At 55.1% G+C, this 14,555-nt stretch overlaps 5 protein-coding genes across 5 annotated transcripts; 2 read left to right on the top strand and 3 right to left on the bottom strand.

The window, feature by feature from the left end:
• Nucleotides 1–149: 149 nt before the first annotated feature.
• BDP81DRAFT_400971 (uncharacterized protein) lies at nt 150–2,003 on the top strand (the record flags this gene model as incomplete). The annotated part of the gene is made up of 1 exon (XM_060588763.1): nt 150–2,003. One exon carries the CDS (start codon nt 150–152, stop codon nt 2,001–2,003), a length of 1,854 nt encoding a protein of 617 aa, XP_060437690.1.
• A 312-nt stretch (nt 2,004–2,315) lies between these two features.
• On the top strand, nt 2,316–4,494 carry BDP81DRAFT_511501 (solute carrier family 7 protein). Its single transcript, XM_060595769.1, has 4 exons — nt 2,316–2,960; nt 3,019–3,530; nt 3,585–3,746; nt 3,803–4,494. The coding sequence occupies exons 1-4, from the start codon at nt 2,627–2,629 to the stop codon at nt 4,397–4,399; spliced, it is 1,605 nt and encodes a 534-aa protein (XP_060437691.1). The 5' UTR covers nt 2,316–2,626; the 3' UTR covers nt 4,400–4,494.
• Nucleotides 4,495–4,590: 96 nt separating this feature from the next.
• BDP81DRAFT_466607 (aldo/keto reductase) lies at nt 4,591–5,697 on the bottom strand (the record flags this gene model as incomplete). The annotated part of the gene is made up of 2 exons (XM_060594412.1): nt 4,591–5,381; nt 5,505–5,697. The coding sequence occupies 2 exons, from the start codon at nt 5,695–5,697 to the stop codon at nt 4,591–4,593; spliced, it is 984 nt and encodes a 327-aa protein (XP_060437692.1).
• A 1,097-nt stretch (nt 5,698–6,794) lies between these two features.
• Nucleotides 6,795–7,514, bottom strand: BDP81DRAFT_285842 (glycoside hydrolase superfamily; the record flags this gene model as incomplete). The annotated part of the gene is made up of 2 exons (XM_060583028.1): nt 6,795–7,120; nt 7,175–7,514. Coding segments are annotated over 2 exons (666 nt in total), but the record flags the coding sequence as incomplete, so codon positions are not given.
• A 2,654-nt stretch (nt 7,515–10,168) lies between these two features.
• BDP81DRAFT_273089 (heterokaryon incompatibility) lies at nt 10,169–10,513 on the bottom strand (the record flags this gene model as incomplete). The annotated part of the gene is made up of 1 exon (XM_060582943.1): nt 10,169–10,513. A coding segment is annotated over one exon (345 nt), but the record flags the coding sequence as incomplete, so codon positions are not given.
• Nucleotides 10,514–14,555: the final 4,042 nt, after the last annotated feature.

Here is a 14,555-nt window from a genome sequence, read left to right on the forward strand (position 1 = left end):
CAACATATCACGCGCAGGCAGTCTCCGCGCAAAGTTCGCCTTTACTCTCTGTCGCCAGCATTCAGACAAGCATCAACACGGCTGTCCACCGACATCACATGCGGCAGGCAAGCTAGAAAAGCGACTTCTTCAAGTCATCCGGGCCGGCTATGGCCCAGCCTGCACGCCCAAGCGAAGACGATGTCCAACTATCCCGAAATGTCGAGACTACCACCGAGACTCCCGTGTCAAATACCATCCAAGGCTTTGGGTTCCTGATAGCATTCACCGAGGATGATGTAAGCCGCCTGAAAGTCAGTTGCGCAAGCGACAACTCGGTTCTGTTTACTGGATACTCCCCGGCTGAGCTGTTTGAGTTGAGGGACTTGGGGAGCATCTTTGGGCCGGACGATGTGGAGACCCTGATCGTCCGGCTAGGCTTTCTCAGGGAGGGGAGAGCTGCAAGGAGCACTGGCGGTCGTGCCGTCTTCAGTCTCTCGCTTCTCACGAAGGAAGGCGAAGCCGCACAGTTCTGGTGCTCAGTGCACCTGAGCAGGAGCTCTCTAGGATTGAGTCTGGTTGTTTGCGAATTCGAGCCCCCGGACGACGCCTCAATCTCGCTCACGGAGCTCAAGAGTCACACAACTGACGTTGCCACAAAGACTTCTCGAATGGCTCGAAGGATCGGAAACGAAGGCGGGGAGTTCAACACCATGCAAGCAATTGGGATAATGTCACAGATACAAGCGTCCTTCGCTGCCATGGCAGATTTGGCGGCCGTCCCCGACACCATCGTGGCCACGGTGAAAGAGGTCACAGACTTCGACAGAGTCGTATTGTATCGTGTTGACGAGTTCATGGCCGTAATGATACTTGACTCTTCTGACAAGGAATCAGGCAGATCGCATCGATGCATACATCTCAGGGGCTCCCATCGTGCCGGGGACGAGTTCCATTCCTTGCCCTTTCCGAGCCAGCTCAGGCTTTTACACGATCGCGACGCGCCACCCGCGAGGCTTGTCTACAAGAAGGAAACTTTTCCCCAACTTCAGCCGATAGATTTGGGCCAATCGTATCTCAATGCTGATTTTCCGACCTTCTTCGACGAACTTCAAGCCGAGGACAGTAATGCTCGCTCATCCATGGCCGTACCGATCAATGCCTTTGGGAGACGATGGGGTCTCGTGATCTGTCACGCCTACCGACCCGAGGGTATGCGGATATCCATACCAAAGCGCCAAGTTTGCGAATTCGTTGGAAGCACATCCGGCTGCGCTGTCGAGAGGCTATCATACGCCTCAATGTTGGGCAACGCCGAACTATCACGGACACGACACGAGCCAATCCAACGGCCCGGCGAGAGCGCTGCGGCATCACGGGATCTGTTGCGTCTCTTTGACGCAGACTTTGCTTTGATGTCTACCACGGGAGAGATTGGTCGACTCGGCGAGCCGAGCGAGGAGTCGTACGCAGAGGCGATGGCTATCGTGCGGGCTATTCAGCCATACCGGAGTCAATCTGTCATCGTCTCATCCGACGTGCCGGCCGAGCTACCTGAAATAGGGATCCCCGGTGGGCGCACCATATCTGGGCTGCTGTGGGCGCCGCTGCAGATGTATGGCGGTGATTTCGTCGTCTTCTTTCAACAGAAGCAGACTTCGCCGCTCCCGTCGTGCGAGGCCGTGCCGTTGACATCATCCAGCGAGCCCCAAGATGTCTCTGTCTCATCGTCTACCCGTGTGTGGTCTGACAAGCAGGTTCGCATGGCTACCGCCCTGGGCTCGCTCGGTCGCCAATTGCCGCGATCACAACAGTCCAGGGAGGGCGTTTCCGTGACTCTTCAGTCCGCGCTTGCGGTAGCTAAGCTGGAGCCTTATGTGTATCGCGCCGTCGGCTCTATAGTGGAGAGTCTCGACGATACACTGGGGATCTTCGGGGAGCAACATGTTGCATACTACGATGTTGATCAAGCCTACTTTTCATCTAGAGTGCTTGCGTACTTGCTCAATGATATTCGTAATTAGCGCCCTCGCGTATTCCACGCGCTAGATACCAAGTCTGTTTGGCTTTGCCACGGAACAGCGGACTCCCTTCCTTTCATGGAACATTAGATATGAGCGGAGAGACGACAAGCTCTGCACCATGCTAGCCAGCTTTCGTAGTACAACCGTACCGATGCACTCATCCTTTCTATGCAAGATAGGCACGAGCCCGGCGGAGTCATGTCCGACGGCTTGCACTCCGGCGGATTCGACTCCGGATTCGCCACGTTTGACGGCGGGATGGGAACCTCTCGGTGCGGAGGAGCGGCATTCGGTACGTACCTCCAATCGATGTGGCTGGCCCAAGTGGACCGTCTGGACTGAGGAAAATGGGTCGCTGCCCGGGTCAAGGATAAAAGCGGACCCGAGTTTCCAATCAGCGCTTGGACCACTACTGATCGAGATACGTACCGCCTGAGGATGAGCTCACTACTCACTGAGGCACAAACGGCGCTATCCCTGTTTAGGTCGTTGAGTGACTCCAAGCTCCAAGCTTCAAGCTCCAAGCTCCCGAGCTCCCTGTCCCTCCCTCCCTCGACATCTATCCGGACCTCCCCATCCAATTGGCAACGGTCCTTCACTGGCAACCATACGAAAACGGGAAGATGCCGTCCAACACTCGATCCGAAGACGCCGCGGAACGGCCCCTCTTGGCAGACCCCCATCATGAGTACGGCGGCACTGACGGGCCCGACCCTCCGGTGCTCATCGCCGAGGAGCGCGGGGCTGGTACCTTTTCGAAAAACCTTGGCGCTGTCGAGGCGTTTGCCATTGTCATCAGCATCGTTATCGGCAGCGGCGTGTTTACCTCTCCAGGTTCCATCGATACAAATGTTCCGTCACCCGGCGCCGCGCTGGTAGTATGGCTTGTCGGTGGTGTTCTGGCGTGGACCGGTGCGAGTACCATGGCCGAGCTGGGGACCGCGATCCCAGGTGAAGGCAAGTCAACTCCCTGCTGAGGCTCTGTATGGTAAGAGAGTGTTGACTTTGTAGATAGGCGGCGTACAACCCTTCCTGCAGCACATCTACGGTGACATCTTTGGCTTCCTTGCCGCCTGGACCTGGATTGTGGCCGTCATGCCGGCCACCCTCGCTATCCTCAGCATCGTCTTCGTCGAGAGCATCTACTCCGCCGGCGGGGTGACTGATCAGGCCGGCGCTCTCTCGCACAAGCTGTTTTCGATCCTGATCCTCGTCGTCATGAACGGTGCCAACTCCATCAGCACCAAGGCCAGCACGCGCCTGAACAACTTGTTTGTCGTGACCAAATTTACCAGTATCTTTGCCGTTGTACTTGCAGGAATCGTCGTCGTCATCCTTCAAGTCTCAGACCATGACCGTGATGTTGGTGGTCGCGACTGGTTTAACAAGCCTTGGTTCGGGAACCGCAAGACGTCACTGCCGGGTGGCGGCGAGCTGGACTGGAATAAGGTCGGTACGTGGGATATGCTTGGGTACTACTCGGCTGCACTGTACGGTGCTCTCTGGGCGTACTCTGGTTGGGATAAGGTGAGTTCTTCCACCCTGTCGGTATCTGGGCAGACACTATCTCACACTTTCAAGGCCGTCTACGTTTCTGCTGAGCTTCAGCAGCCGGCACGCCAGCTCCCCCTCGCCATCAACACCGCCGTGCCGACAATCATTCTATGCTTCATCGCGGCCAACGCAGCGTACTACATTCTCCTTCCCTGGGATGTTGTGGCCGCGACCGACAGCGTGGCAGTCGTAAGTCTTACCTTGATCTGCTTCCTCGACGAAAACCCCGTACTCACAGCAGCCAGACTGCCATCAACCGCCTCCTCGGCCCGATCTTCGGCATTGTCGCAGCCGTCCTCATCTGCCTCGTCGTCGCGGGCTCCCTTCTCGGCAACTCCTTCGTCGCAGGCCGTATGACCGTCGCCGCGTCAAACTTCAACTGGCTACCCAAGTTCCTCGGCTTCGTAGGCCGTGTGGGCTTCAAGTCGGAGGAGAGCTCACCAGCTGACTCAACGGACGAATCCTCCGGACCCGCGCACGCAAGGTCCGACGCGCCGCTCAATGCGCTCTTGCTCTCGACAATCCTCTCGGCGCTGTACATTCTGTTCGGCAACTTCCGCGCTCTGTTGACGTTCAACGGTCTGGGCGAGTACACGTTCTTCTTTTTGACGGTTCTGGGTGCGGTTATCCTGCGCGTTCGGGAGCCGAAGCTGCGGAGACCGTATAGGCCGTTTGTGCTGATCCCGATTGTCTTTGCGCTGGTCAGTGGGCTTGTGGTTGTGAGGGGCGCCATCTTTGCTCCCGTACAAGCGCTCATCTTGATCGTTTTGTGGGTTGTCGGGCTTGGGTTTTATTGGGCTAGGAGGAAGTATTATGCCCATTGCAACCGGGCCGACCATTGACCAAACGGCTAGCACGATGTGTACCATTTACTGAAGCGGAAGCGGTTATCGACGGCCAGCAATTTGGATTTATCTAGGCAGAGTACCTGCGAGATATGCAAGACAGATTTGCGTAAATACATCCTGGAGTACTAGACTGGATAACACTAGATAGCTCTCAATAATCTCAACATTTCATTTTCACAAGTTGCTTAAAGCTCCTCGCTCGTGGGCTCATTCCTGCCAGGATCATCCAAATCGGCAAACAGCTTGACACCCCACTTGGCACCCGGGTTACTCAAGCGATGCTTCTTATCCTGCTTGCCAATCTCCTTGAGCTCCTCCTCACTGAACTCAATCTCAAGTGCCTTGCGGTTCGAGATGATGTGCGAGTCCTTTGTGCTCTTTGGAATCACGCTCGTGCCCCGCTGGACACCCCACGCCAGCACGGCCTGGAAGACGGAAACGCCCTTCTTGGCCGCGACGTCGACCCAGAACTTGTCCTGGTAGATGGCGGGCAGGTCGTCGCTGTAGGTGGGGTTCGTGTTGGCGAGCGGGGAGTAGGCGATGACCTCGATGCCCTTCTCCTTATGCCAGTCTACGAACTCTTGCTGTTGGAGGTACGGGTGTGTTTCAAACTCGTGGGCGTAGGGCTTAATTTCCGCCGCCTTGAGGATCGTCTCGACGTCGGCTTTGGCGAAGTTGGAGAGGCCGATGTGGCGGGTCAGGTTGGCCTTGACGAAGCCTTCGAGGGTCTTCCAGGTGTCGACGAGGGTGGTCTCGCGGTCGAGGGCGTTGTTGGGGTCGTCTGGGATGAAGGCGACGGGCCAGTGGACTAGGTAGAGGTCGAGGTAGTCTACGCCCAGGTCGGAGATGGACTTTTTGATGGCGGAGGCGGCGCGGTCGGCGCGGTGGTCTGTGTTCCAGAGTTTGGAGGTGATCCAGATGTCTTTGCGGGCGACGCCGGAGGAGGCGAGGCCTTTGCCGGTTTGGTCTTCGTTTCCTGGGGTAGTGGTTAGTTGTGGGATCTCGATCTTGAGCTTGAGGTGAGAGGATGGATGACTCGTGTGAGTTGTTTGACTCGCGTGAGCATGCTAGGGAGCATGTGAATATGAGAGTGACTTACTGTAGATGAGAGCGGCATCAATGTGGTTGTAGCCTACCTCGCCCACGGCGAAGGCAACGGCGTCGGCGACTTTGCTCTTGTCGGACAGCCATGTTCCCAGGCCCAGAGGCGGGATCTTGTCGAGGCCGGAGAGCGAAGCTTGGGCTAAGCCTGCGCCGGCGGCAGCGGCGACTAGTGTCTTAAGGTACACCATGATGAATCTATTCAGAAACACTGGTTCTGGCTAGTTGAATTACTCCCACGTCGTGATGCTATTCACAGCTCAATCGAACTATTGTCTGCAACAGCTCAATTGGTGGGAACCGCAGTCTTTTGGCAGAATTTCTCTTTCCCCTCTTGGCTTTGAAATCGCATCATCCCGATACATAATCGTTTGACCAGCCCCCCCGGTCTCTTTTTATCAGTGGAGGTTGCCGGCAGGGAGCATGACATCATCCATCTCCTCACTTACACCACCCGCGCACCGGGCTCCCATTGACACACGCAACGTCGCAGCCGAAGCACGTCAATTCCCAATGATTTGCTCTCGACAACATCAAAAGTCTGGGACGAGGAAGATCCGGGAGATATATCAATTGGTATTAAAATCGTGCCATCAGGAAAAGCTTAGTAACAAGAAAAAGTGTCTAGAGATCATATCACCAACCAAAAGAGCCAGCCGATACCGGTGGCTATCAGCGGCGAAATCAGCAGCACGGCTTCGAAGCGACCTGTTCCCGAAGAGGAAGGTGACTTGGTCGCTGCCTCCACATTGCTCTTCGCCTTTGATTTTGAAGATGCCCCCGCTCCGCTGTCGGCATCGGCCTCGGATTCGGTCCCGGCATCGGCATCGGTGGCCCCAACCCCGGCCCCGGCACTAAATGCACTGCTTCCCGACGACAGCACGCCCTGGGCTCCAGCCGCCGGCGCCGGTGCTGCCACCGGTGCTGATGCTGCCCCTCCCAGCGCCGCCGCGACGGCTGCATACGCCGGCTTGGGCTTCATATCCTTATCGAACAAGCACGCGTCCCCGGCCCCTGAAAATGTGGACGGGATCCAGCTGTACTTATCCGTAAACTCCCACACCACGACGCCGACGCACTTGGCGTTATCTACGCACGTCTTGACGACGGTGCCGTAGTCCTTGGCCTGCTGTTGTACCGCAGCATCATCGGCAGGCAACTTATCGTGCCGTACATCCAACTCCGTAAGTGCGACTTCCAGCCCCAGATCCGTGAAGCGCGTCATGACTCTGTTCAGCGTATCCTGCGACGGCGTCTTGCCGACCTGGAAATGCGCCTGGAACCCGATGCCGTCGATCTTCACGTTTGCGGCTTTGAGGTCCTGCACGATCTTGACGGCGCCGTCCGTCTTGTTGGAGTTGAACTCGAGGCTGAAGTCGTTGTAGTACAGCTTCGCGGCTGGGTCAGCTGCCGCGGCGGCCTTGAAGGAGATGGGGATGAAGTCTGCGCCGAGGGTGCGGGAGAAGACGCTGTCGCGAAGGGTGCCGTTGTCGGCGAGGGCTTCGTTGACGACGTCCCAGGAGTAGCAGGCGCCTTTGTAGTGCGTTACCACGTTTGAGATGTGTGCTTGGATTACGGGGGTGAGGGTTTCTGGGGTCCAGGTTCCCGTTGAGACTGATCTTGGTCAATATTGGCGCGAGGTTTGAGTGAGTACGACGAGGAACGCACCGAATTGTGGGAGTTGAGAGTGCCATGTCAAAGCATGGCACCTCATCATCTGCTTATTTGCCTGCGCGACGGCTCGTACGGCATCTGGGTTCTTGAACTGGAAGTCATTCTGCATCTTCTCCGTCGCGTCCCATTTCTGGCTGTTCTCCGGCACCACGAGGCCGAACTCGCCCGTTTTGTTTAGGACCGCCATGTACGCTACATCGTTGAAAAGGTTTGTGTCCGTCGCCGTTCCGAAGAAGAGTTTCCCGGACTTTACGGCCAGCTCGTGGAGGCCTTGCCCCGATACGAAGGCGGCTCCCCATGCTGAGAGGAGAAGCCAACTTGTGAGTCTCACCATTTTTCTTTTTTCGCCGGCCTGATGATGGAAGCTCGTGAGGAAAATGCGTTATGCGCGTAAAAGCGCCAAGACTGCGATGAGCAAAAGATGGGATGGAAGGAATGAGAGCGCAGAAGCAGAGGTGCGGGGCGAAGAGAAGGGAAAGATGTCATTCGATGTAACGTCTTTCATGCGGGCACAGACTGGCCCATATATCAGTGGCCATAGAGAGAATCTACTATACCCTAACTATCTTCTCAACGTCCAATAGCCCAACTCGCATTACACTTCCAGGAGCTTCCCGCATGATCATGTGGGAAGCGGGAGAGGAACTCTGGATCGGATGTTTGGGTGCCGTACCGGGATGAGGCCGATGAGATTTCCGCAGAAGAGGGTTGGCAACTTGGTGTTGGTTCCGGTTGGAGGGGCCGTATGGCGGCCTTTGAGGTGCTTCAGTTGGGGTTTCAGAGTCGTCCGAACCGTACTTTCATCATCGGCGGCGGGGGGGCACTTTTCCAAAGACCATTCATCCTAGGTTGATGTGAGTCAGGGATAATCTTGCATGAAGGCACAGCCTAAAGTCAATTAACCCACCTCTTCAACTGGCAACACCCCTAAAGTGAGGCTCCGAGACGAGGCTTAGTGGCGGGGCAAGAAGAGAGAAATGGTTGTTGGTAAGTTGATGTGTTGTACAAAGAGGGGCAAACGCACACACGCACACGGAGAACTCCAGTACAACGTCATTTGTTGTCAGCCTCGACAGGGCTGTTGCTTCTTATTTATTCTTGAAGCTGGGGTTGAGGAAAGACTACAAGATGGTTCGTACGCCACGCTTGGAGAATTGAAAGTCAAGCAGGTGTTCTTCAGGTGATTGACTCGGTCGGACTACCCGAAGCAAAGGTCCGATGCTGGATTGTCAGACTCAATTCCCAAAGCTAGTGCCCGGTCCCTCTCGAAGGCCTTCTCAATTCTTTCTAGAGGTCTGATTACAGAGCCTGCCAGGCCAAGGGACGAAGGGACCGAGTTTCGGCGCGTCTCTTGACGAAAGTAGAGAACATCCTACCGGGCTTCATACCTCATTCACTCTAACAGACCGGTGTAATCACCACCTAACGTTAGTTCTCAACTTCTCTGATCTTGAAAATCTGAGGAGAATATGTCATGGACTCTGACACCGTGGACATAATCTCTTACACAATCTCAAAGTACTCCAGCTCATCCTCATCAGCCGGCCACATCTCACCACTCATCGCACCAGCAAACACCGTTGGCCCCACTATCGTATATCTCCCAGCTTCACCTTTACAAGGCCTCAAGATGAAGGGATGATCCATCCCAGCAAGAAGACACACCGTATCACCTTCCCGAACACCAACGACTCCAAATCCAGCCTTTCGATCGATAGTGTAAAATAATCGTCCCAATCGTAGTTCCACTCGGCACTGGCACCCGCAACGCAGCGAGTCCCACTTGACGAGCGAGGAGACGACTGACATGCCTCGAGCCGCCTTGTTTGAAGATGAGGAAGATGAGGAAGATGTTGATGTTGATGACATGGACGCCGACCATTTGGCCCTTGAATGATCCACCATAGCAACTCGTAGAGACTGCGGCCCATGGCATCCAGCTTCGGCCCGGCCCAGACGGTGATCGTCACGCTCGTCATGAAGCGGCCGAGTATATCCAAGTACGGGCTTTCGCAATCGTGGGAGAAGTGATGCTTGACCTCGCTCTCGTCGTCTTTATCCGTCATATCCTTACGATCGGCAACACATCTTCCTTCAACACATTGGCTCTTGGTGGGGAATATGTCGCTCACAAAACTGCCTACTCTCCCTACGCACACCCCTCGAAGTGTAAGCTTCTTCCCGTCGCCGGAGAATGCAAAATACGACTTTGCGCCACCAGAACCCACACAAAGACTGGTGTAATAGTACTTATACGACCCCCTCACCTCAGAGTCCGTGGTCGCAAAGTCGACAGTCCACGAAGGCATAGTCTCCCACGCAACGCCAGCAGTCGTCTTCTTCCGGTTCGAAAAGTACAGCACCCGCAAGCTATCCTCCTCCTCGACCATGAGTCTCGTGGCGTCCAGAAAAACCTCTCCAACGGGTTTTCGATAGTCCACCGTCATCTTGCCGAGCACTCCCGGAGACAGCGCTCGCAGGGCAAAGATCTTGTCTCGCGGCTCCGAGGCCTACATTGTGAGAAAGCGACGTAGTTGGTTCGCTGCCGCGCGGAACGGGCGTGTAGTTGCCATTGCTTGCCATTCGTAGAGGTCTACGTGTACGTCCATCCCCTGCTGGCTCGGCATGCTCTCGTCTTTGGGTGCTACAGCTAGGAGACGCGCAAGGCTCGAGAAGACGAAGAGTCGGGAGTCGCGGCATAAGACAACGGAGTTCTTGTGCGCGAATTCCTGGAGCGTCCATACACGGGTCCAGTAGGGTGACAGTCTCAAGCGGTGCAGCGTGTCACTGTTGCAGACTGTGTGTTGGTTAGAGGGTTTCTAGATAGATTCCATCTCATGATGAGGATATGCGTGACATCATACCTTTGAGAGCGATTCTGGCAGCAAACCTCTTGACTCCTTCGTTACGGCCGCGATCGTAACTGAGGCGTGGGAACAAAGCCAGAGGCTTTGAGCATGCCAAGCTGCCCCAAGTCGTCGGGGCGTGATCCTGCCCAAGCCAGACAACTACAGTCTTGGAGCGCTGATAGATCTCGGCCATCATGGCGACTTGAGCATTGCGTTCATCATCGGACGCTTGGTCGATGCAGATGGCGTCTATCCAGACACTCAAGCTGCGACGGTTCTTCGTTCTGCGGCGGAGGGACCGTCGTAGCAATCTCAATGCTGCAGCGCAGTTGGGAGTTATCAATAGCTGCTGCTTAGCACGTCCGGAGTTATGAATTACAAGGGGTTCGCAAGGTTCCTCTCCTCCCCAGGTGTAAGAAAGTGCAACGTATGAGGGCGGACAATCTACGTCTACTTCAACAAGATGGCAGCTGAGAGGATCTTCAATGGAGTCGTTTTTGGTGCTCCTGCGTAGCACGACTAGCCGAATGGATCGTGGGGCGGATAGTTGCTCGAGTTTGAATTGATCGTGGTCCTTCATACTGGCCGGATGAATGACGAGAAGGTTGTTGAAAGGTCTGAACCCCAAGCAGTGGAGAGAGTGTGCGCTTTTCAGCTTTAGTGACCTCTTGATCACGATAGGAAGTCATCATTGAACGATACAATGCCCCTATTATACCAGATAAGCACTAGTAGGGATAGAGAAGTGAGCAGCGTATGAACGTCAGCAAAACGTGTACAAAACAGGAAGGCAACCAGGGATATGGTTAGGGCCGAGAAAAGAACGCTTGCAGCATTTTATTTTAAGACAGCCAAGGCTGCGATGTTTTCTCTCAGTCGGGGATTTCGTTAGCTGTCGATCTCCAACATGCAGTGCTACAGATACCATATGGCGATTTCTATGTACAGCAGAATTCTCCAACACTGTCTTACAGTCTATCACAAAGCGAGGTAGCAAGTGGAAGACTTGTATGGTAGAAAGTGGCTTGATTCCTCTAAGTGGAAGACCCGTATGAGGGTCCTATCTATATACCGTACAAGACGGGTAATGGGCTTGTGGAAAGCGGTATCGTACGGCAGTAACCGGCAGCGCCACGTGTGGCGCTGCGACACACCCCCTCAGTCGCGCCCGTGTGGAACGAGGGCGCGGCTGCAATACGATATCGTCAGATTCCAAAACGATCTGTAGTGAATGCGGTAAGTACAAATGAAAAAGTAAATAGTCGTGGTTGTTGTGTTCCGTTATAATTGGCCCCTGGGTGTGCATGGCGATGCGTTCCGTACATCCTGTAGGTTGAGAAGTGCTCGGAAGTGTTCAAACTTCGCTCGTGGTAGGTTTTTCGTAAGTCCGTCTGCTGGCATATCATTCGTTGGCATGTAGACGACTTTGAAGCTGCCCGCTGCGTGCTCTTGTCGTAACCACATATTCTGGATATCGACGTGGCGGAGTCGGGTTGAGATACGTTCCCCTTCCCCTACTACGAGACGAATCGTTTGCTGATTATCACAGTACACGTTCCAGACGTCGCCGAGATCGAGGGTGATATCCCTGAAGAGCCTCTTGAGTGCCATCGTCTCTTTCGCAGTATGTTCGAGGGCCAGAAGCTCTGCTTCTGTCGTAGACGTAGTAACAGTACTTTGGCGCGTCGCCTTCCACTGGACGACTCCGCCGAAGAGGAGGAAGATGTATCCCTGTGAAGATCGACGAGTTGAGTCGTCAGCGAACGAAGCGTCACTTGCTGCGAGGAGGACATGAGCGCCGTCTTCCATTCCGTAGCGAATCGACAAGTACGCGGTGTGGTAGAGATATCTGACCACTCGTTTGGCAGCGCGGATGTGAGTTTCGCTTGGATTGGTAAGAAATCTTGACAGCAGAGATGCCGCGAAGGCGACGTCGGGTCGGATCATTATTGACGTATACAGGATTGATCCAACAATCTCTTGGTAGAGCTTCACTTCGGCCTTGGTCGCCGTTCCCTCGTTCGGTACGAAGTCGACCATCGGAAGAGGGGTGGCCGGTGCGAAAGCGTCGTCGAGACCGAACCTTGCTGCCATTGCTTTGATATACTGGTCGTGGCAGAGGTAGATGTGCCCGGCAGCACGATCTCTTGTGATACGAATGCCGAGATACGAGTTGGCTTCGCCCATGTCCTTCATCTCGTAGGCATTCTTCAGGCCGTCTATTATTGCATTCCCGAGGTGTTCGTCTTTCTTATGGTACATCACGAGGATGTCATCCACATAGAAGACGACGAATACCTTCGAGTCCGTCGTCCTGAAGATGCACGGGTCCTCCTTGCACTGGACGAGGCCTAGGCTGCGGAGGGTTGATGAGAACTCTGTGTACCATAGTTGGGGGGCATCCCTCAGTCCGTACAGAGCGCGTGTGAGGGTGGCCACCATGCCATGGAGTTTGTGCCCATCAGGCAATTCGCAAACGACTGGTTTGCCTGATGGGTCTCGTTTCGCGTTAAGGAAAGCGTTGATCACGTCGAGCAGCCTAAGCTCGAGGTCAAACTTCGCTGCGAGAGCGATGGTAACACGAAACGTACGCGCCGCAAGAGTTGCGGCGTATGTGTCTTCAAGGGGATCCTTTGGTTGGAGATCGCCTCTCACGCAAATTCTCGCTTTGCAGCGTGAGAGGTAGTTGTCTGTATCCCACTTGTATGAGAACACCCACTTGAGAGGGAGCGGTTTAGAGTCGCCCGCGTCCTCTCTTCGTACGACCTTCCAGGTGCCCTTTCGCTTCAGCTCGGCAATTTCTTCCCGTGCTGCTGCGAGGAACAACTGTTTGATGTCTTCTGGGAGCTTATGAAGCTCTCTCCAAGAGTTGGGAGGTCGTACGGCGTGGTCTCTATGGAGTCGAACGCCTAGTGGAGGCAGAGGTAGTCGGCATTCGATCCGTCTTATGGCAGCAATCACCATGGAGTGAAGGGTGAAGTGCCCGTATGAGGCTTCGTCTCGTGCTTGCTGCTGATCAGGCAGGAACATCGAGAGAATTGAGTCCTCGTATCGCTCGCCACGAAGGAGCGTGAAGAAGGCTTGAGTTGACGATTCACCCCCTGAGTCTACGGTGCGAGATTTCCGTTTGGGTTGGTCGACTATTCCGTGGAATCGTTGGGGAGGTCGTTTGACTCTTTCGCTTCTTCTTGTTGGGCCGCCGTCTGAGTGCGCGCGCTGCACGTCAGACGTCGAGTCTGGAGGTGGGATCTCGGTTCCGTCGCGTGGCCGCGCGAGGTCTTGAGAGGCTGACTCTTCCAGCTCGTTCTGTCGGGAGTGACCCGTCTCGTCGTCGGAAGGAGAGCTTCCGCGGACGTAAATTACATCTTCAACCAGTTCTTCTACGTGCCCTGGCTCCGACACGTCGAACTGGCCTTCGACGTCTTCTCCATCGCGAGGTCCCACTGCCCGTTCACTTTCGTGTTCGGGTACCTCGTTCAGTGAGAGATTTTCGGTCAACTCGGCGAGAGGTTGTACGTCCTCAGGGGCCGGTGTTGACTCGGGAGTTAGGAACCCTGTTTGCCCTCGTTCCGCCTGACCATCGTTCGAGCGGACAGCGTCCTGTACCGCTTTCTCTATTGGCAGGGGATGAGGGGCTTCAGCTTGCGGCTGTGAGGGTGTCGTGTTGGAGGTCAGTTGGATCGTTCTGATTACTCCGAGCATGTCGGCGAAGGCGTCGGCTACATGGTCCTCTTCTTGTATGACGGAGACCACGTTTTGTGCCTCGGTTTGTTGGATCGCTTCGCTGGCGTCGCTCTTCGTATAGAACTTCGTCTCGTCGAATCTGACGTTCCGTGTGATGACAACCCTTCGTAGCGCGGGCACCCAGATCCTGTAGAGGTTGTGCGCGTTCTGCACATACCCTACGAGGTATCCGATATGGGCGCGTGGTTCTACTTTGAATCTTCTTCTGTTAATCCCTCTCTCTCGTTCGCTCATGAGCGGGTACGCTCTACAGCCGTACGCGTAGGTCCAGCCCCAGTGTGGTCGCAGATCTCTTGTGAGCGCCGCTGCGTACGCTGGCGCCCACCACCGGAAGTACTGTCGGAACCAGAGTTCCTCTGTCTGAATTGGAGATATCCAATCGTTACGTTGGATTGGACTCGCATTGTATGTGTATATAGCTGCGAATCCGACTTCTGGCCACAGCTCGTATGGTAGACCAGACGAGTCTAGCATCTTGACGATCTTTGTGATGATCTCAAGGCCGGTTCGTTCGCCACTGCCGACAGGTTCCTTCGTGTTGGGTGGAGGTAGCTCGAGCTCAATCCCTTGGTCTGCTGCCCAACGTTCGTACTCTGTACTTCCCTTGATCCCAATAACCGCAGTTTCGTTGTCTGACCGAATCTTACAGATCTGGAGGCCTCGCTGTGTGCTGACCCATGCCTCAAAGCGTCTTAGGATGGTAAACACCTCGTCGTGGGTCTTCTTCGCGAGTGGGCTGCCGAAGATACGTCCGGAGTACTCGTCTCGGATGAGGAGGAGCC

The sequence above is a fragment of the Colletotrichum phormii genome (genome assembly GCF_030913505.1).
Source record: "Colletotrichum phormii strain CBS 102054 chromosome Unknown BDP81scaffold_45, whole genome shotgun sequence".
NCBI lineage: Eukaryota > Fungi > Ascomycota > Sordariomycetes > Glomerellales > Glomerellaceae > Colletotrichum > Colletotrichum phormii.

What these genes read in the sequence shown, in the direction of transcription:
- BDP81DRAFT_511501 (XM_060595769.1), top strand. Translation starts at nt 2,627, where the DNA reads ATGCCGTCCAACACTCGATCCGAAGACGCCGCGGAACGGCCCCTCTTG. An exon ending in CGTACTCTGGTTGGGATAAG is followed by an intron (nt 3,531 to 3,584) that starts GTGAGTTCTTCC and finishes CACACTTTCAAG; the next exon opens with GCCGTCTACGTTTCTGCTGA. An exon ending in CGACCGACAGCGTGGCAGTC is followed by an intron (nt 3,747 to 3,802) that starts GTAAGTCTTACC and finishes CACAGCAGCCAG; the next exon opens with ACTGCCATCAACCGCCTCCT.